The following is a 23,150-nucleotide window of genomic DNA, read 5'->3' as shown; positions in this document are numbered from 1 at the left end:
TCAACTTTGCCGCGAAGCAATTAAATACAACGGTTAAATAGAAATTAAGTTTCTGTAACATCACTTCCCGGTACCAAGCGCGATCGTTCTTCTGCTCTACTAATTTGTCGGCACCATGGCGGCGAACAATGCAATTTCACTTACACGTTAAACACAACAATAAGAACCGGAGGACGTTTTAGCTCGTACAACTCCTTCCTTATCTTTCTTTGTAGAACACACTAAATGGATTAAGCACATGCGCATGTATATACAATCTACACAGGAAGTTTGGAAATAATGTGGTTCTTGAAGGTGGTTTGTGTAAAACAGATCAGCCAAGCAACTATTTTTAGTTTTCTGTTTTGTTATTAAGGCAATCCTCAGGTATATTGTACATTGTACATTCTTCGTTACAGAGTAAAGTATGAATTACAGATACACTATTGACTTAAATACTAGATAAAGTTTATCTTGAATGGTACGTGGTAGATACAATAAATGAAAATAATAAGTTTACGATTGATGAAAATGATGAAATGCTTTAATACTTTCGTGAGTCATTGCAACCGAAAGGCCTTCAAATTTATCACTGCAACATTGATTATACGATAGTAGTACATAGATAGAGTACATGATCGTCTGATTATTTTAAAAGGTTTATCCGAAGTAGGAGATTCTAAGAATCTGTAATATCAAGGAAAGGTTATATACTTATAAGTTTTATTCTAAAATGGCCAAATAAATTATTAGTTTATGCTTTATTATCACGTGAAAAATGTTTCAAAGTTTCCAAACTTTTCGCCGCTGTATGTATTAATATTGCAATAAGAATGTGAGAATCGTCGTATAAAATTACGAGTCGTGGGATAAGGTGGAAGAACATGGCGCACATTTGACCTATGTCCGGACCGTTTCTCCGCGAATTATGCAACCCTTGCCCCTTGTTTCGTAGTTTCGGTGATGCTTTCTCTTTTGTGGACTTTGTAGATGTTTTGCTCAAAGAGCCGAACGTTGCACACCATAAGGGCTTGTAACATTTCGTTCAATGATGTCAAAATGATATTAATGATTATCTTAACAAGATTATATGTAACGTGTCGTACAATTTATATTACAAATCCAATACCTCTTATTGCCACAATATTTTTTAAATTTAACAAATTTTCATAGCATTAATACCGGCATATGTTTTGCCAATTTTAAGAATTCTGTATTTTACTGAATCAAACTGATGATAAAAGAAAGCATCTGTTTTATTTCATTCCAATTAAATATACAATTAAAATTAATACGAAGAATTTTGAAATAAGAATGTGCTTGATTATTAATGTCTTTATTCGTAGTATTAAGCTTGTAAAACTGCACATAAATATATGTATGCTCCTTTTGAAGTTGCGTGATACTATACTATACATACTATAGATACTATACTACTATAGTATACATACAATCTCTTATGTATTATAGTACTATATATATAGCGGTATAGTACTATAGCTTCTATATGGAGGCATTAAAGAACGCTGTGTGGAATAATGTTAGATTTTTATAAGTTTTGTTTAAAATATTTATTTAATTTATTTTGAAAGTTATTAAAACTCGACAGAAGTAATAAAAAAACCGCTTAAGGGGGTTAAAGTTAAAGTTAAAGGGGGTGTGTAGTTAAAGAATTAAACTTAAACGTATTTTATTTCAATTCTTTGTTATCTTAAAAGTTGTGAAACTTACGAACAATATCATTTTCTTCTAGGTATACGTATACAGTTTCAGCAGTATAATTGTATTATTCATTTGATGGTTTAATTTAAAATGTAATTTCGTTTTATTTCTAATTTCTCCACTCGAAGCGCTTGGATCTTGATTTATGCGGTAAAAGTCATTTTCCTTGAATTTATCAAGTTAACGCTTGCAGTTTGTAACGCAGACAAGAACAAGAAGCTAGTTTGCAATTCCTGTAACCTTCAAGGATTTCAAATCAATTTTAAATTCATATAGTATTGCTCATTGCATAGTATACGTGTCATCAGTAGTTTGATCGTTCATCCTAGCCAATCTAATAACGTTTATGTAAAATTGAAAGTAGTTAATGTAACACTAAGAGTTAGGAGTTAGTAAAATATGTTAAGCAAAAGGATAGTTGCATCAGGTAATTTAGAAAGTTTGAAATTGATCATATTTAGATGTGTTTTATATCTTTCAATTGTTAAAAAGTTTGAACCTACTGAAATTACCAACATTTAATTAAACAGTTAAGAAATGCCAAAATGTGTTTTAATGCATTATAATTAAATAATCTCAAACTACAAACATGTATCGAATTATAAATTAATTTGATTACTTTTCATATTTTACATTCTTTTCTATCTTTTAATTGATTCCTTACAGTAGCATCAACTACTGTAATGATTTGTTAGTCATTAAGTCACCGGATGAGTTCTCTTTGTGGGAAAAATTTATTCCTATTAAAAAGCTTTTTAACGATAATTTTTAATTTGAATTTTTCAAATCGTTTCCTATTAAGCAAGAATTAATTAATAATCAGACATGTCTCTCAATAGAAAATTTGTTTCATCGTAAGACGGAAGATAAGGTGATTCGAAGTGATTTTTTTATTCCATACGTTTCATAATGTGTTAATTTTGACGACCTAATTCTGATTTTTAAGCTTATAACTTGCTTTAAGAGAAAATTTAACTTCTTAATCAAAGAAAAATGAATTAACTTATCTTTCATATGTATAGTAATCTCTATTACGACTAAACCAGATCATTAACTTTTAATTTCATAATTACGGAACTTCCCATAAAAGTGATCTTTTATATTTAATATCAAATAGAATAAATTCTACGTAACAAGTTGTAAATAGTTGTAATAGTTGTAAATTAGCGCAATAGTTGCAAATTTCCTTGTTCCAATAATTATGAGTTCACATATTTTATTTGCATATTTTAAAATATTTCATGCGTATAAACACCCACAGAGAGAAAGAGAGAAGCTGTTACTTATTTTTTGAAAACAAAAACATTAAAACTAGCTTCGAACTTCCAACACTTAGAAGGCAATAATCGCTGCTAGCTTCGAGCTAGTATCTGCGTTTCAGCTTGCCGTATACAGTCGCGGCGTTGCGATCTGGAGAACTTTATGTCGATCCTTCCAACTGCCCATGTGAGGCGTGCTTGGCATAATTCCGTGCGTTCCAACAACGCACCGTATATTTTCCGCACGTAGTATACTTTAAGCACGTTCCCCGTTTACGAGTACACGCGTGAACTGAGAGAAAAATTCGAGGAATATCTTAGTGTCACGCAGAACAAACGTACATTGCAACCGGTTTAGCCGATATTAAATTTGACCACGTGTCGCAACAAAGCTATGCCGATTATACGCAAACTATAACAACCAGTAAAATCATTGGGAATTCTTCGTTGATCACAGAGCACAGGGAATAGGAAAAATTGAAATGATTCTTCAGTAAATTTTAAATGTAGTAAAATTCCATCCATTGAAATGAGATATTATACAAAAATTATAAATTCCTCCACTTATCTGGACATAAAATCTCATTATTTAAGTGAGCGTACAGACAGTAAAAGATATTTGAAACATCTTTTTAATGAATTCTAAATAGAGTACAATTCCAAATGCATTTAATAAAACGAAATTTTAATTGAATAAATTTCTTCAAAATTCCAAAATTTACGCACCCGGACGTGACATTTTATTGTTTAAATGGGAATGAAGATAATAGTAAAAATTGGAAACATTCTTTGTATTGAATTTTAAATACAATAGTATTTCATTTATTGGTAATTCACTTATATACACATGAAATCCTATTATTTGTACAAGAAACCAGGCTAGTGAAGAGAATCAGTGAATCCCTATTTGTAAACTCCAGTTATACGAATTGTTTGTTTGCTGGCAAGTTTAGACATATGGAGTATTGTATAGAGATTGTAGACTGTATGAAGATTTGCCATAGATTGAGATTGAATCTAAAGACAAATAGATTTGACAGTGGTGGAGATCCTGGAGGATTGCGGATGTTTGAAAATATTCAGACTTTGGAAGTAGGATATCGGGGAATAATGCTTGTGAAATGTAGAAACTATATTTTATATAATATTTAAAATTTGCCAAATCTAACAAAGCTGTGTGACAAAAACTTTTATTTATTATCGTTCACGTCGTTATTAATCAAACTATTTTATACCACCAATAAAATTAAGAATATAGGAGCTCTAAAACTTTCAAAATTTTGCAAAATTGTACGAGCTGTGAATGTTTACCTATAAATTTGTTTGATGAAAAAATTCAAATCTACAGTAACGTGCAAGACACGCGCTCGTTACAATGTTTAAAGAGTGAAACGAATGTTTTACTTTTATTTTTATAAAAATTTGAATTAACATAAACTAACGTACCTATTATTAGAATGTCTCGATTGCTATTAGGTAACAAGACTTGTACCGTCGTTTCTACGCCAATAATAATGCTGTATACATTTCATGGCACGATTCGTGCATTGCACGCAGGTGTAGCATGTTGCTCTCAAACCGCTTTCTCGCAGTGACGACTCGAGAAACGTTTCTTGGGAGACAGGGCGAGAGCGAAATGCATAAAAGTATATACATTAGTACAAGTACATATTTGAACCTTGCTTTACAAAATTTAAACTTTACTTATAATTTCTATTTCAATATCTTCGATTCTGTATAGCCTGAGTAATTAAATTCACATTAATTATGTACCTAAGGAATTTTTTAAAATTCTTAAAAATGATAAAAAATGTAATATTTTTATATTTCATTACTCTTGGAGGATGGTGGTGATATCGCCCCTCCGTCTATACATTCGCAACTCACGCTCCTCGAGATATTATTTTTACACGTTAACTTGTTAAGCTTCCATGCGATAGAACTATGTATTTAGGATCTCGTTCGGTGTAGGAAACTAAGACGTACGTGTTTCCGTTACTCAATTTCGAATATATTTGCCGTAAGGAAACTGTGTTGCTCACGTTTTGTAAGATGGACACTTGGATCTATTAGATGTTTTATTTTAAAACTCTTTTATAAGCTGTATTTTATTGTCTTTAATCTCGTGTTAGCTTTATTTCATTTCAATAGAAAATTTTATTCAATTTTATTAACGTTAATTTAATTAACGATAATTTTCGAACTGTAGTAACGAAAATATTTTGCTTAAGGTGTAACTCTGAAGTTATAAGAACGTAATGATTGCAATTGGTTGCAACGGAATTATTTTAATAAAATGTGTAAATGAAATGTCGTTTTTACTTGTATTCAACTATACTTCACATATATCATCATGTGTATTGTAATTTCTTAAAAAGTACAAATACAGTTTTAATAAGTATGATAAATTATTGAATTTCAAACTTTTCAGACTTAACTTTTCAGTAGTAAAATGCCAATATAATAATCATCTTTAAAGCTTTAATGTTACTAACATGTGCGATAATAAATTATAGTGAATAGACATAATTCTATTTACACAGAGTCTTGGCAACAATACTTTGACTCGCAGCTTAAAATACATTTTTTTTAGTAAAAGATGAAATAAAGATTGAAGTGGAATGAAATGAAAAAAATATGCATCGATAAAATCGCAAATGTTGAAGACGAACTTCAAAATCTTCTCTAAAAGTAGGACTGAAGAAAAGGAACATTAACTTTGCACTAGAAATGCAATTGATTTCCGTTATAATTATGGGAATAAAAAATATTTGATAGTGATTATAGCACCTTTTGCTTTTAATTATATAGGTATGCGAGAAATAAAAAGCAACAGCGTACAATTAATAAGAATAATGCGTTAAAGCCTAATTTATCTTCAAATACGCCTGCCTTTCAACATAGGCACGTGCATTTTCTGTAACGTTAGTTGGAAAATCAATGGACAGAGGCCGGTATGCCGCTGCCAACGACTTTTGAAATGCGTGTCACCTTTTTGCGTGATCAAGAAAACGGTATTCGACTGACAAGCCGAAGACCTAATCTTTTTCCCTCGGTTTTTTCTTCGGTTAAACTCTGGTGCGCGCATTATGACGGAACAGATGCTACGTCAGATTCAAATTGCACTGCGATTTAACGTCATTTCGTTTAATGGAAATATTTTCTAACGTGTTACAGAACAACTAAATTGCATTTTATTGGATATTTATTAACTCGAACTTCGACTGCCTCGGTAGCGGCAAATTGTTATGGTTAAACATTTTCAAGAGTAAATAATTCAATGTTGATCTTCTGCAATTGCAAAATTCTATGTCCTACTATGATACAATATTATATAGCATTTGAATGAAATATATGGGCCGATGGATACCATCTGTTCAAGAATTGTAATTAATTTTAAAAAGATTGTTGATATAGTTTTGACTGAATATTCGCATGTTTGTAGATATCTCTTATGAATATATTTCGCATGTCACTTATAATCGTCATATTGCAATAAATTATATACAATTATGTTATATGAAATACTTTGAAATTTCTACTATCAACTATCGTGACTATACTGACAAAGTTTCTAATAAATCTGAAAGTATTCATAAAAATTACAAAATATTTAGCGCAAGTATACATGCAGGGTGTTCGTTTACAGATGTCAAAATACTTAAGGGCTGATTCTTGAAGCTAAAATAAGATGAAAATCAAGAATAAAAAAATTGCGTTCTCGGCTTTGTTTTTTAGTTATTGTGAATTAAAAATGCGGCAAAATACGCCTGTGTGCGAGCAAACCTCCTTACACGAACGAAAGTAAGTCAGCCTAGGCAGCGCGGTGCACAGGGTATATTTCGCAGAAATCACAAAAGTATTTAAACAGTGTTAAGTGAGTCTTAACTTATTATATGCATATGCTGTATGTTAATTTTTTAGTAAATATATATTTACGTAGTAACAGTAATGTTCAAAATGTTTTATTTAACACATTCGATATGAATATAAGTTTTCTATGGTAAGTGATCAAAGACTTTCACAGTCATTGTATATGGGAACAATCTATATAGAGAAATGATTGAAGAAACCTTTTATTACAATACGAGATCTTCTTGTTAACATGGATAACATTGTTATGACATGTATAACATTGTTATGAAAATAATATTATCATTTTTTGATTGCATAATCAATCAATAAAAGCTTCCAAGAAAAATTTCAATTTAAAATGAAATCATCCAAAATGAAATAAAAGAAACAGGATGTGATCGTCTTTAGCAGAACTTCTTAGAATATAATAAATAAACCACGAATGTCTATGCAAGTACGATATGAAGAAATACTGTATAAACTAAAACACGGAATATATAGAAAATATACTATATGAATGCCTGCCTGAAAAATAATTCTCATTTCATTATATTATTTATTACTCATTGTACATCAGTGTCTTTTACATAGCAGAATTACTTTGTAAGCCGAAAGTATTGTTTTGTTACGTATCTAGGATCCAATGTCGTGTGATAATATTACACATCGTGGTTTTAAAATTATAATTAACTTTTTGTCCAGGATAGCATTAAGCATATTGAAAAAAGCTTTTAATTTATCCCAATGTCTCTGATAATATTCCTGAATGAGTATCGACAAATATCGTAATTTGTTGAAAATATCAATATGAAGTTATTAATATTTTATCACTGATAGATATGAAATATAAAATATGGGAGCTATAGAAGAAGTATTCAGGGACTCTACGAGAGATAACTTCGTAATATACAAAAAGTAATGCGCATAAACATTATGGAAAATATGCAAAATGCAAAACATGTCTTTGGAACCTGTAATGATAAAACAAATTTCTATTTAGATATCTTTATATATCATAATGCATTCGCATATATATCGTATTCCTGAAACTATATCACATACAAATTTGCATATGATCAGTCATTTGCATACATTTAGGAAAAATATTCCTAGTCAGCAATTAAATATATAAATAAATTAAAATTAATAATACATCATACAGTAATTGATGTTGTCCTCTGTTACTGTTCAATGTTGTTAAAGACGCAATATCGACGACATAACCACAATAAATTTTTTCTTTTTTTTATTTAATAATTTACATTCACGATTTGTCCAATTTGGACATTTGGTAGAATTTTTTAGCTGTTTGATTATCATGTGGCTGGCTACCCCCAGCGGGGTACCATCTTCGTGTTTGTTAGGTTATATCCTTTGTGACACAATAAGTTTAAACATTTTCTTTTAAACATTATTTTCCAAGCATAATAAAATTAGCAGTAAAATATCTAATCTTTGAATATTCATATGTGAGATTATAAATTTATATCTAATATCTGAAACTAAAATGAAATTACACTTAAGCTGGTACTCATATTCAATAGTTCTAACAATTTCCAACGATATCTGAGTAATTATTAAATAATATCTGAAAAATATCATTCAATCCTTAAATCTTAATATCTCTTATATTGATATAATTGCGTACGAAGTTGATCGTTTGGTAACAAACGATAGAAAATTATAGTGATTTAAGTTTCTACAGCCAGAATAAACCGAATATACGAATACCTACATAGAGTTGCCCACAAAAGTATATTTGTAGAAATCTTCTATGAATACACTACGTGTGTTATTCAAAACATTTTGAAATTTGATTAAAAGCTTGTAAAGTTTAAGACAAATCTAAAAATGTACAGAGTGTTCGAAAATGATCTGCCATCTTTACATCGGACACAAAGGATATAACCTAAAAAACACGAAGATGGAGTCCCGCTGGGGGTAACCATCCACATGCTATTCAATCACATGTTACAACATTTTACCTAATGTCCCACTGGACAAATTGTAAAATTAAAAAACAAACAATAAAAAAAAATCTTTACATCGGCGAAGATCTATAAAAGAGAAGCTAGAAATTGACTTTGACCTTGAAGTTCAAGATCAAATTATTGTACTTGGAAAAATATGTTGAAGTTCCATTAATTTCCGAGCTCATCTTATTTGCAATCTATTTATATTTTAGAGTCAGGTGCAGGCAAAATAATGTTTAATATCGTACATAATCACTGTTCTTGATTTTAAAAGGTTTTGACAAAATTCTAGAACTGTCAGCAATGTTCTACATAAGAATATCGTAAAATCGTGTAACACAGATATTTAGACAAATAAATAACATTTTTGTCAATATAAATAGAAGATCGGAGAAATATAAATTGAGAGTATATCTCCAGTCCACAAGGATACGGTTTGCCTATAGGAGGTTATTATATCCATATGTGTAATTATGTGTACTGGTGCTTGTAATTTAAAATTCTTAGTCGCAGTATTCGATACCAGCAATCTTAGAATCTTGTTATTTGATATTCACGTGAAGATATTCAACGTTAACAGCTTTCAAGTACTGGTATTTGATATTAACAATCTTTCTGTATGTGAGAAATATTCAAAACGTATTGGATATAGGTAAATCGATTTTTAATTCTAACGCTCCTCCAAGCAGAATACCTCGATTATCGTAGCCTAATATTTAAATTAAGTTGAAGTTATTTCTAACAGAAATTATAAAAAATGGAAATTAATGTAACTTGTAAAAAAGGGAAATAAACCTGATAAATTCACTTTTCTCATTTTAATTCCATTCGATGTCTAAAAGTAGGGAACACTTACGAAAATCTTTTATGAATATATCGTGTGTGTTACTAAACATTTGAAAATTTCATTAACGCCGTGATGAGAGTCGATCATAATATTGGTAAAATTTGAAACAGATCTGAAAATGTACATATGTAGAAGCTAACTACAAAATACTTAGTATACACATATATACATGTATATACTATGTATAGTATATGTATATGTGCAATTGATATAGGTTGAATAACCGCGAAAATCGCCACGGTTTAAACGAATTGAACGCCAAAGTAAATAGATTTTTCGCAAAGCTAGCAGAAACTATGGAATTCGATTAAAAGCGTAGAAGTAAATTAAAACCACACGTGGCTTCCACTCGGTGTGCATTTCCTTCATTTAAAAGTCGACTTTGTATTTCTACCGCTAATTAGATCAATTGGCGCGTTAGTTAACAGGCAAAGCTATGTAAAATAATGTGGATTAATTAAATAAAGGAATAGAATTCTATGTTACAAACAAATGCTGGTGCATTATAGTTATCGGATTACTCTATCGAAGCGTGACTTGAATTGGCCAAAAGATAGTAATCGCGAAACAGCATATTTGAAGTGAAAATATGCCGTTATTCGTACATACAGTCGGTCTGGAAAAAAATCCGAATACTAGCATAACTTTGACTTCTATATTCTATATCTGAAATAAATACAGATAAAAGAACAAAAATGTTTTGTAGTACATTAAAGTATAGTATATAGATGTCAGAGGGTAAAAAGCTTTTGATGTAAAAGAAAGAATCGTTTAAATATTAAAAGAAATGTTGAGAAAAAGACGTTAAGAAAATCTAAAATGGCAACTTTCTATAGAAATTTTAATATTTTCTCCCATATACTTTTGTTCGATAACATGTTTTAAACAATTTAATTTAGTTAAAGATTATTTTCTGTTAATAATTAGTGCTGCATTTTATTCCTATATTGGAGCAATGTATCATTTTTCTTTAATGTTAATTGTCGTTTTTTACTAATTCTACGATCCAGTTTACGCGAGATTTCTTTCCATCTCCGTGTCGTAGATGCAACTACATGCTTTTGACAATCTGATTAGAATTATTTTTTTGTTTACATGTACATGTCAAATATATTTTTGTCTAAAACCTTATGTAATTATAATAATGTTTTATTTATTATTTATTTTTAGTCCGTGCCTTTCGGCTTTGGACGAACTTTCGGTTTACATTTCTTACATTCATTTTATTGCACTCCTTGGCATATTCTTATCTCTAGTCGCTAAAATTAATGACTACAAACTATTGCAACTTATAACTACACATTATTGTCACTTTGGTCTTTTGCCTCCTTGCTGTGCTACCTTCTCGTCCTTCCTCCCCGTCTTGTATTGCCCTTGCCTTTGTTTTCTCTATTATTGCTTTTAATTCCCTTCGTCCTTCTCCAGTCTCATTCAGTGTTTTTCCATGTCTTTTGGTCCTCCCGTTATTTCGCATTCTTCTATTACATGTCTCAGGTCCTCTTCTTCCCTTCTGCATAGTCTGCACCTTTTTTCTCCCTCCTCCTTCCAGTGTTCCCTCGCTTTGGTCTCGTTTCCACACCTAAATCTGGCTATAATTTTCCTGTCCTTCCACTTCATCCTCCCTTCCAGGTACTTTGGTATCTCATCTTTGGTTATATTTCCGTAGTATCTGTTATATTTGGATTCCCTTATCCTTTTTCTCCTCTCTTCTGTTTCTCTCTTCCTTCTTTCTTCTATAATTTGGTCTCCTGTCCAACTTTCTTGCTCTTCTCCTGCTTCCCTCTGTGTCCCTCCATTTTTCACCTCTTCTAGTCCCTTCTTTCTCTTTCTTGCTCTTTTCCCTTCCTGGCCATTTCCCCAGTTTCTCTCTCTTTCCTTTATGCACTCTTTTACCAGCTCCTTTTTCGATTCTAGGGTTCTCTCCTCGTTAATTATAATAATGTAATTATGTCTAAATTTTTACCACTATTTTTTTTTATTTATTTATATCCATATTTAATATTCCTTACATATATATCCTTTTCTCATTATTAAAATAGATATAAACGGATATTGTAATAGTAGAATGAAGTTGATGCTTATCTTTATAATCATGTGTATCGCAAAGAAAACTATAAATTGTAACGCGTTTTGAAAATTTTATACCAGATTTATTATTATTATTATTATTATTATTATGTATTTTATATTTTATTAAATTTATATTTATTTACTATATGTATCATATTAATGGTTATGTTTAAAATTAGCATGAGTGTGAATATAAAGAAGAGAGAGAAATATCTCTGAAAAAAAGTCATTAGTGTTAATTCCCTGTGAGTATATTGAATAACTTCGGTGTATCATCAAGATGTGTATCAATTCCTTTACATACATGTGTATCAGTTTCTTATTACATACAGACATATACATGCACATACACGCTGATATAATTATAGATAATTCTTAATGTTTAAAGAAAGTTTATAATTAAAGTTGAAAAAATGATTAAGAATCTATTACAACAAATATACGACATAAATTACAAATGTTATTTATCTAATAGGTGCTTCAGGAAAGTAATATTATCATGTGTGTTACAATGTCCATATTCTTGATATTAATTTGAGCACGATCAACTCGTTATGATGAAGTTCATGAACATACGTTTAGTTCGATATACTAGTACTTTGTTGCAATTAATCTTGATTATTAAGCATGGAATAAAGAAAGTGTGACGAACTAAAGGAACTTAATAACGTCATAGCCTATTAACATGAGAAGTCTGAAATTAAGAAATGTAGACATTTCATCATTGTTGCCAATAATCACGTATAGTTTACTGATATTTAAAAAAAAAAATCCATTAATCTTAGAATATAAATCTTTGTAATTCTTTTGATGTGAAGTTTCATTCATCGCAAATAATATATTTAATAATTCAATTATTAATCAAATAATATAATGATGATGATAATAACTATCTCGATGGATTTTTCTTATTTGGTACTCCTATATTTAATCAAATAATGTATTCTACTGTTAAAAGAAATTCAAAAATAAAATACACAATATCGTATCATAAAAATAAACATCTAGAGAACGTCTCAAATTTTACAAACATTTGTATTTTACGTAAAAGAGATATTTATTTATCATTTTCAATTTATATTTTAATCCTTCCAAATACAGTATTATAAATTTAAAACCGGAAAATTTAATATCGCATATTTAAAAAAATATAGTACTGTAAATGTCACATTTTAAATATCATTACACCTAACGCAATTATTTCCTGTGAAATGTTGAAAGAATATATTATTCTTTATACCATTCTGGTATCAGAATCTACTTAAACAATTTAATTAATATTATTAGAGGTGTTGGTCCCTTAGTTCGAATCGAAAGTATAACGCGAAAAGAGCATTACTTGACCATTCTACAAAGTAATTTACCTTCTGTAGTTAATTCTATTGGATATAATGAACGTGAAGTAGTATTTCAACAAGACGGGGATCCTAAGCATACTGCAAAAATAGTTAAAACCTGGCTAGAAAATCAAAATTTTTCTGCGACGAAGTGCAAAGTCCGGATATGAATCCGATCGAAAATTTGTGGTCCATTTTGGAAAGAAGGCTGACAAAATATAATAATCCACCTTCAGGTGTTCGTGAATTATGGGAAAGAACGCAACAGGAATGGTACAATATCGAACCACAAATAATTAAAAATTTAATTGACAGTATGCGTCGTATATTAAAAGCATTAAAAAAAAGTAAAGGAAAGTGGACGAAATACTAGGTTGAAACCTTAATTCGACGAGTATAATTAAAGTGGAAAATTGTAAGCATGGTTTGAGATGTCCATTTTTATAAAACGTTCTGTACATTATTAATGTTAATGAAAATGAACTATTACATTTCGTTAATCAGACGCAGCTTGTAGTTACCGTTACCTAATCGTTACCGATCACTTGAAAAATTAGTCGTAGTATCGCCTTTTACATAAAATCAGCGGAGTGTCTTTACACTTTTGCTCGTCACTGTATATATATATATATATAAATCCGTGTAAAAACATGAAACAAGTGACAACATTCCGAAATGATATCATAATATTTCTCTTACAAACTTATCGCACTATGTCGATAGCAGTTTGAAAATGATATTCCAATGTCTAGGAGAACTCTAGGCTAGGCTTTCATATATCTACGCATACTTGTGATACTTAGGTGGCTCATGTGCATCGCGTATCGGGAACGGTGTTTACCGATCGCGTGGGTGTATGCTCATACATAATTGTACAGATGTCAAAGGTTCACTCGAATAACACAAGTTTCCTTTCCAGATACTTTTTCGAGTGAATCATAGGAGTGGAAACGTTATATTGATTCCACTGACTATACTATACTTACTTAACGTGTTTTAACTGCTGTGTACACACGAAAATAGGGCAACTCGGTGTGAAACTTTAAACGAGACGATCGTCTTCGTATTCCTTTTTCGTATCTTCTTTGCGTTTCATTTTATAGTTCAACACATTCGCTGGTGCTAGTACAAATATTGGACTATTTCTATTATTTGGACAGCACGCAACAAAGTGTATAAAGTTAAATGCCACGATTTCATGTGTATCGATTATTTAAAATACAAATATTATCATTATCATTAACGCAAGAAAATATTTAGTCAATGCCAAGGAATTGATAGAATCAGAAGCCTAAAATGTAATATTAAAATATATTATTATGTAAAATTAAAATATAATGCACCGATAAAGAGAACAAACTACTGTACTTCTTAAGAATAGAAGAAAGTAAAGCTCTAAATTACTAGATTGTGAAATAAATTGTCACATACCATGACCACTCAATGACTATAATCTTATATATATAATACATATGCATTTTATTCTTTTAGCCATTCCACAAATAAAAAATGATATCTACTTACATTTCTCAATAACTTACACGCTTACTTCGTTTTTAAAAATAATTCCAGTGTCCCGTGAATTAATTAAGTAATAATAAATTTAATTATACAGTAGAAATTCCTGTTTAAAACATTATCGAGCCATTTAAAAGTATCACAAGTCATAAAAGATATATATTTCAACTTGTTTCTGTATATACATGTATGTAAATACAACTATCGTTTATCGATGCAAACATTATTGAAAATAAGTTGTACGAAATACGAAGAATATACAAAGATATGCTAAACTATTCTGCAAAGTGTAATCTTCCTCGTGACATAAAAGTAACTAAAAACAATCTACAATTATCATCTAACTTACTCAATGAATTCCAATATATTTAGATTAGCCATTTATTTTTTATCAACTTAATATATATATATATATTGAAAATTTACACTTCACTTTTAGAACTGATATAAAGGAATCGTAAAGAAGCTGCAAATCAAAAATCAATAAAATCCATTTATTGTCGTATCGTGTTTTCATTTAATTTTATTTTTCCAAAGGAAATAAGTAGGTATAAGGACAATAATTTCGAAAATTATATAACGTACGTTTAACAACGCGGTATACGATAAATAGAAATTTTAATATACTAAAATCTGAAGTGTAAAATGTACGAGCTACAAAGGCTTTTTCTCACCTAGCAGCATTCACCTTGGCACACATTTCTTCTAGTCGCTCATAGACATTGCACCTGAAATGCGAATATGATACTAAAAATTTCTATGATCCTATAAATGAGCCTGTTGATCGTAAACTTTTATTATAACATATCTACTTTCAATTCGCGTAAGTGTAAGTTTCATTCTATATCTCATTGAAGTAAAATTTTATATTAATCATTAACACTTACATATACTCTAAAGATAAATCTAAATATCTATGAAGATAACTAAAAAATGGAACCTGCGTGGAGATTTACTTTATTCCCTAAATATTATAAGAAGAACATTTCTTCAGATATTTTATGTATTTTTGCATGTTACCCATATCGTATTCTGTATATCGTTGTATCTGTAAATTTCTGGAAAATGTATAGATGTCCGCAGTATATTAATAATTAAATCAATACAATTATTCTGCACCACAGAATAATAATTAATATCATTAATTATTAGATTTATAAATATAATATAGAAAATGAAATTTCGGTAGCAAATCGTTTTATCTATCAAACCATTCATTCTGTCCGCTTTTGTATTTTGAACTTTCCCATACTTATCTAATTATCATTGACCCCATGGTACTTGCCGTAGAAACTGTACCCCAAACCTTTGTATAGAAATAAATTTCAACAATCTGAGCAATCGTGTCTTTCGTAGGAAATTTTCAAACATATTTTAATTTTCTCCCTTATCGTACTTCCATGGAGGCGGAACCTTGAACGTGAAAGCCCCTGCACATTCAGGACGGAAAACAGGAAGCAAAAATCAGTTTTATCGTAGTGCTCGTTCCCCTCGCTACATTATCAGAAACGACCATGGACATAAACGAACTCGTTAGTATCGAGAATGTTTCGCTTCTGTTTGCATTCCGTTCTACCATTTCACGTAAATTGGCCAAGGGTTGATCGCGAAATTGCACAAAATTGCTTGCACACAACTATTGCAATGAACGAGAACGAATACGAGTGGCATTTAACGAAGTTCCACACCGGAAACGATCCTAATGCGCATCTCTAATTGTTCACCGACTAACGATATTCTATTTCATTACAATTTTCGAGAAAATAGGAAGAAGGATCGGAACGTACAAGGCAGGTTTTCATGAAACACTGCCTTGTGGCAAAGAATCTCCTCCGTTGGAAGTTATCGAAGTGAAACGAGCGAACTTCCGGCAGATTCTCCAAGCAAAAGAAAGTGTTGCAAGCAACGGGTTGCTCGTGGAGAAGTTCGCAACGTGTCTGAAGGGCGCAGAACGAGAAAATCGCGCGTGAAAATGACGAAAGCTACTGGTTATACCACTTTCAACATGCCAAATCGGTCCTGGACCGTGAGGAATCTAGCGCGACGTATCACTTCCAATTTATTCTTCGACTGTTGCGGTGCATCTTGTTATCCTAAATGTAGAAATCACAACGAAGAAGAATTATCAAATGAGAAGATTTTACAAAATGAAGATTTGGAAAGAAGTAAGGATCAGATGGAGATGAAACGAATGGCGTCGGATGATTCATTGACAAAGAATGAAATTCCAGCAAACGTCGATGCTAATCGTTCATTAATACAGGAAAGTAATTACAGACCGAGAGAATTGGAGAAAAGTGCATTAACAATTAACTCTATAAGTTCCGAAGATAGAACTTATACAACGAGCAGTCCTTCGTTTGGCATAAAACGCAATTTCACGATACTTTCTAAGACGAATAAAAAGAATGGTTCTGACGAGAGGAAGGTGTTTGAAAGCGACAGTGAATCTTCCTTGCCAGAGATATTTTCAAAACGTACGATTAGAAAATCGGACGAACGGAGGAATTTATCTTCGTGTTCTGAGTTGTTTCCCAAGTGTCGAATACGAAAAGCAGGCCAGCAGAAAAGCTGCGATAACAGTTCTGAGGATGGAATAAGTCAGTTTCATCGCGTTATAATTTTCTAATAATTTGCTTAGTTTCTTATTACATTCATTTCTTGTTCTCGGCTTAAAGATGTACATTTTTAATATGTAAAATATTGCAATCATTAAACTTTATACTGTTAAACAGAGATGCATAATTTCTTATTTTTATTAAAGCAGTTTAAATCTCTGCGAAGAAATTATTTCCTGGTAAATTGTTGATTCTCTCGTATAAGATAAGATACAAATAACAAATATATTATTTTCCAAGATTGTTAAATTACGATAAAGGACGGTAGCGAAAAAAGTTATTGTGATTTTTAGAGAAACACTTATATTTCGTGATTTTTATATTTTTCTTCCTGATTGCATTCTTCTACCGAATGGAAACATAAATATCGTTCAAGCAGACGCGAAATTTGAAACGAAAAACCCTTTAGAAAGATAAAAACCGGTCGGTTTATTAATTAATGGCGTGTCTAATTATATTATTCATATATTTTATGTTGCAGATGATGGAAGTAGCTTGTCAGAAGCATGTAGTACTCCAATCATCGGTGCAGGATCACGAGCAGGCTCTAGTCACACAGTGATCGACGTAGATGACATGGATTCCGGACTACATTCTGGACACCTTGCAACCCGTGCATCTTTGTCGAGTCTTGGAGTAAGTACAAAATTTAAACCAGCTTTAAATCTAATTTGTTATTGGAACACTAAGTGTTGAATTAGAGGCGAGCGTATCCTATATTTGATTACGAACGCGACAAAATTATTTTAAAATAAAATTTTGTTTCATTTCAACTGATTTTAGTTTTGTTTCAAAAATTTCCTCGAATGTCTGAAATATCAAATTTTCTTGATTCCGCATATTTATAAATAAGGCGTCCTTCTACGTGATTCTATTATGACGTAAAAATGTTCTTCACTGATTAATTTGTCCAAATAGTTTGACAAAACTCTTTATTTCCTTTAATTGTATATTGAAAAATATCAATAAAAGACGCGTGTTTAGTGTTATTTTAGGCACTAAAGAAAAGAAAAGATTTACGACTAAAAGTAATTGGTTTGAAAGGTTTTAGATTTGTCTTTGATATTATAAAATAATATGTAGATGATAGAGAAACACGTATAGAAGAAATATTTATGCACATAAGCATAAATAAAGATTATCATGTACCAAGAGACGATACTGTAACGATTTGCAAATTTGAGTTTCTCAAAGACTTCTCTGAGAGAGGCCGTTAAAGGAAGAAGAGTTGTTAGAAAGAAGAAAAACTTCCAATTCATTGTTATCCGCAATTCCTTTTGCTATGTTTATTGATCACAAATTATCTTGCGTCGTTGCAATATGAATATACATAAATACTTAATATATATTTTTCAGGCACGTTCAGATTCTATGGCGTCGGTTTATAGCGGTGCTGGTGAAGGACGGTGCTGTCGCTCGGTTGTCGTCACAGGAGAAGTCGAGTTCGCTTTGCAATACGATTATAAGCACCTAACATTCGAGGTGCACGTAACAAAATGCAAAAATCTAGCTCCTGTTGACGTAAAACGCAAACGATCCGATCCGTAAGTAACGCATGACTCATGAAAGAAAAATCATTTGTTAGATTAACGCTACCGATTACATATCTCGCCCAATATAATTAATCGCTATATAATATATATAATTAAAAAAAAACTAATTATCCTCTTACTTATAAATAGTTATTGCCAATTTGTAGGAGTTTTCAACACGTTAGTACATTTCATTTCTTACAGACGTAATATATCAGATAACGAAAACTACACTACAATATGCTATATGCGCAACAGATTGAAATTTTTACAAATTTATCATAAAAATTGGAAATTTCTTTAATCGTATTTAATCGTCAGAATATCAAGAAGTTGGAATGTTTAGAAAAAACTGTGTAATAGGATCGATATTTCGAATTTATTTATAATTCTCAGCGTCCTTTTTGCAAATATTCCTGGCTACTTTAGTATCGGTGAAAAGACAATAATTACAGAAGCATATTTTTCAAAAATCAAAAGAAAACAAGATTCATAATTAAATTGAATTAAATTAAAGATTCATAATTAATAACTTGAAATATGCAGTGTTATTATACAGAGTGTTAAAAATATTTGGGTGATATTTATAAAGAGTAATGCTAGATATCAAAATAACGAAGGAAATTTCTCTAGCAAATTATCTTTTAGATTGAGATGTGCTTGTCAAATTATAAACAGTTTAATTTCGCATTAAAGATATCTATACAAATGTCATGCATTTTATACCATTATACACATTTCACTGCCTTGATGTCTAAATGCCACCTATAAATATCACCTACGTATTTTTTAATATTTTTATTATTTCAAAGAACCATAAATTCGTAACGTATTTTATACTGTAATATATAGAGTATAATCACAATAATGTATACTGTAAAAACAAAAGCAGTTTCTTCTATACAAAGGAAATTAAAAAATTTCAATCAAACACAAATTATAAAACACGACCACTAATTTATTATTAGTGGTTAATGCGTCTCTAGACAATCAATTTAAAAGAAAAGCAATGTAAATATTCTAGAAACGTATTTCCAGAATTTTATTAAATTTATATCTCAATTGCTATAAAAATTATCTTTCAACGAACATAATAATTTAAATACAAGCGATCCTCATCTACACTTTATGTACATCGAAAACCAACAATTTCCTATAAAATTACATTCTTCTTTCATATAACATACTTCAACAGATACGTGAAAGTATACTTATTGCCGGACAAGTCGAAGAGCGGCAAACGGAAAACTAAGGTGAAGAAACACACGTTGAATCCTGAGTTTAACGAAACATTGAAGGTAAGCTTTTTCATTTGAGACCAGCCTTGAGCACAAATGTTTTGCCTGTTGCTCCGTTGTTCCTGCATGAAAGTTAGAGCTTGGATGGTTCGTCACCACGACATTTCAGTTCCATATGAGTCTGAGCGGCCTAGAAACCAGAACCCTGTGGCTGACAGTTTGGCATTCAGACATGTTTGGACGCAACGATTTCCTTGGCGAGGTTCGAATGCCCCTGGAGAACAAAATCTTCGACGATCCCACACCGAAATGGTACCCGCTTCAGGAACGAGTAAGTTTACGACAGCTTGTCTAGCACAAGTACGTTACCAAGCATAAATGAACGAAATGTCTTATTATTGCTGGAAGAGATACAAGGCAACTAACGAGAAATCTATTATTATTAAATATCGGTATGTTTAGACTTTAGGGATAGGGAAGATCCCTATTTTAGATCTTTTATTTTAGTCCGTGTCTTTCGGCTTTGGACGAACTTTCGGTTTACATTTCTTACATTTATTGTATTGCACTCCTTGGCATATTCTTACCTCTAGCAGTTAAAACTAATGACTACAAACTATTGCAACTTATGACTACACATTATTGTCACTTTGGTCTTTTGCCTCCTTGCTGTGCTACCTTCTTGTCCTTCCTCCCCGTCTTGTATTGCCCTTGCCCTTCTCTTCTCTATTATTGCTTTAATTCCATTAGTCTTTCTCCAGTCTCATTCAGTGTTTTTTACACGTCTTTTGGTCCTCCCGTTATTTAACATTCTTCTATTACATGTCTCAGGTCCTCTTCTTCCCTTCCACATAGTCTGCACCTCTTTTCTCCCTCCTCTTTCCGGTGTTCCTTCGCTTTGGTCTCGTTTCCACACCTGAATCTGGCTATAATTTTCCTGTCCTTCCACTTCATCCTCCCTTCCAAGTACTTTGGCATCTCATCTTTGGTTATGTTCCTGAAGTATCTATTGTATTTGGATTCCCTTATCCTTTTCCTCCTCTCTTCTGTTTCTCTCTTCCTTCTTTCTTCTACAATTTGGTCTCCTGTCCAACTTTCTTGCTCTTCTCCTGCTTCCCTCTGAAGATATTAGTTTCTTGTGTGTATAATAATAAATCATTTAGCTTAAATGATCTAAAAACTATTGTAAATTAAAAACATTAACTATTCATGCTTCTCCTCTACATCTCATAGTAAATAGAACAATTAACTTTAATAATAATTAATAAATATTTACTAATTGTATATATTGTTGAAAGAATTTTTTATTTCTAGTTAGTAAGTAAATATAAATAATTTTTCCCAATTTCCCAAAATTTGTTGACAATCTTAGCCTACTTTAATTTCGTTTTCGTAGTTCTATCTTGAACTACTATTGCAGCTTTTATTCCGCTAATAGAAACGAAACTCATCTTCGATTTAAGATTTATTAATTAATAGAACTTTTTGATTCGCGTTGTATCTCTTTTTCAGTAATTTTACACAATGCGCACAATTTTACACAATACAGATCATTCTAGATATAAAAGCGCGGCGAGAATGGGCCGGGGAAAGTAAGTCTTCGTACTGACTCAATTATTCTCCAGTATGTAATTAGAGCCTCTTTTCATTTGTTTTTATTTGCGTTAATAAAGCTAATTGACACACTTCGCGGTAAGAATGCAATATTGCACGAGTTATTATACTACCTGGCAAATTATTCGTATTCGCCTATTCGTTTACAGGCAGAAAATTCAAATTTGAACAATAGCATGAAGGAAGAAAGCATTTCTATGGAAATACGTGATATTCTTGCAAACTAACTTCTAACTACACAATTTCATGATGTATTTGCATGCGCAAGAACTAGAATCTTTGCTAGAAACCTCCAATTTTTATCATTTTACAGTATTGCAGCATATAATTTTTTTTTTATCAAACAATTAGTATTAAACTTTGCATATTTACTTTAATTAGTCGTTCACTTCTTTTTAATTATTTGTGTCTTAAAATAGGAAGAATTATCCTCAAAATTTGAGAATAATTGAAGTATTACTATTATTAGAATCTACTTAAAACATATTGCTTGCTTTGTTTTATTATCGTCTTGATCTTTAATTACTTCATAATCATTACTTATCGTACGAGAGACAATATGTGTTTATGTTTCCCTTGTCTTTCATACGATAAGTTTTACAAAATTGAAGCTAAAATATCTTTTATACTAATCGTTCTTGGACACAAGAGTCTTAATACCTTTTTATTGAGAGTAAACAGAGACACATCGATCGAAATACATCAGAATATCTAATCCCGTATAAAAATATGTCGATAAACTTGAGTCAATTCACTTGAGTCAGTTCCGAGTCAATTAATTTTGTCTTGGTACATTTTTTTCTATCGATAAAATAAGCGAAACATCCCCTATAAAAGCAATACATATAGAAGTATTACACGAAAGAATTGCATCGTTCTTCCTGTCAAAATTTCTTGATACGATTCCAATGATTTTAAACAATAAAAATATGTTTCTCAATAATTATGTATTCAATATTCATTGTAATTATAAATTTTAGACAGAACCATTCGACGACCCTGTTGCATACAAAGGTGAGGTAATCGTCGGTCTAAAGTTCGTACCACCAGACCCTACACAACTAGAACGAGATCGAGAAATAGGAGCAGATCGTAGTGCTTCTAAATCGAAGAAGAACTGGAGTCGTGGTGCATTACACGTGCTTGTAAAGGAAGCAAGAAATTTACAAACCAGAGCAAAGAATTCGGGAACATGTGATCCGTTTTGTAAAAGGTATATCATAATTATTAGTGAAATATCAATGTACAGTTTACTTCTAATTTCATTTAAACACTTAATTTCATCTAATTTTGAAAAATGATAGTAAAGAACTAGAAAGAACTTCAACTATATATTTCACTAAACTAGAAGGTATATATAGTATCTTGATTTTTATAACTTATTATTTCAAGCTCTTAAATATATTTATTCCTACATTAAATTTCCTTTCTAAGGTTTATACATATAAACTTTTTATTTCTCATTAACAGTAAGTAAATATTTCCAATATTTCGAAAAGTATACCAAACAATAGCTTCAAACCTCCAATGATAATGAATATATATATATCATTTAAAAAACAAATATATATATATCAAAAGAAACAAA

At 30.9% G+C, this 23,150-nt stretch overlaps 1 protein-coding gene across 3 annotated transcripts in view; it reads left to right on the top strand.

Annotated features, from left to right (window-relative positions):
- The window catches only part of LOC122569574, a 101,899-nt gene that overhangs the window by 74,957 nt on the left and 3,792 nt on the right, over window positions 1-23,150 (top strand). For all 3 annotated transcript variants that reach the window (XM_043730809.1, XM_043730807.1, XM_043730806.1), the window contains exons 12-16: window positions 17,660-17,814; window positions 18,535-18,722; window positions 19,906-20,008; window positions 20,118-20,279; window positions 22,543-22,775. In XM_043730809.1, the coding sequence (XP_043586744.1) occupies window positions 17,660-17,814; window positions 18,535-18,722; window positions 19,906-20,008; window positions 20,118-20,279; window positions 22,543-22,775 (841 nt within the window). The remainder of the gene's footprint in view (window positions 1-17,659; window positions 17,815-18,534; window positions 18,723-19,905; window positions 20,009-20,117; window positions 20,280-22,542; window positions 22,776-23,150) is intronic.

The sequence above is a fragment of the Bombus pyrosoma genome, linkage group LG7, assembly GCF_014825855.1.
Source record: "Bombus pyrosoma isolate SC7728 linkage group LG7, ASM1482585v1, whole genome shotgun sequence".
NCBI lineage: Eukaryota > Metazoa > Arthropoda > Insecta > Hymenoptera > Apidae > Bombus > Bombus pyrosoma.
This window is presented reverse-complemented; position numbering and strand designations above follow the sequence as displayed.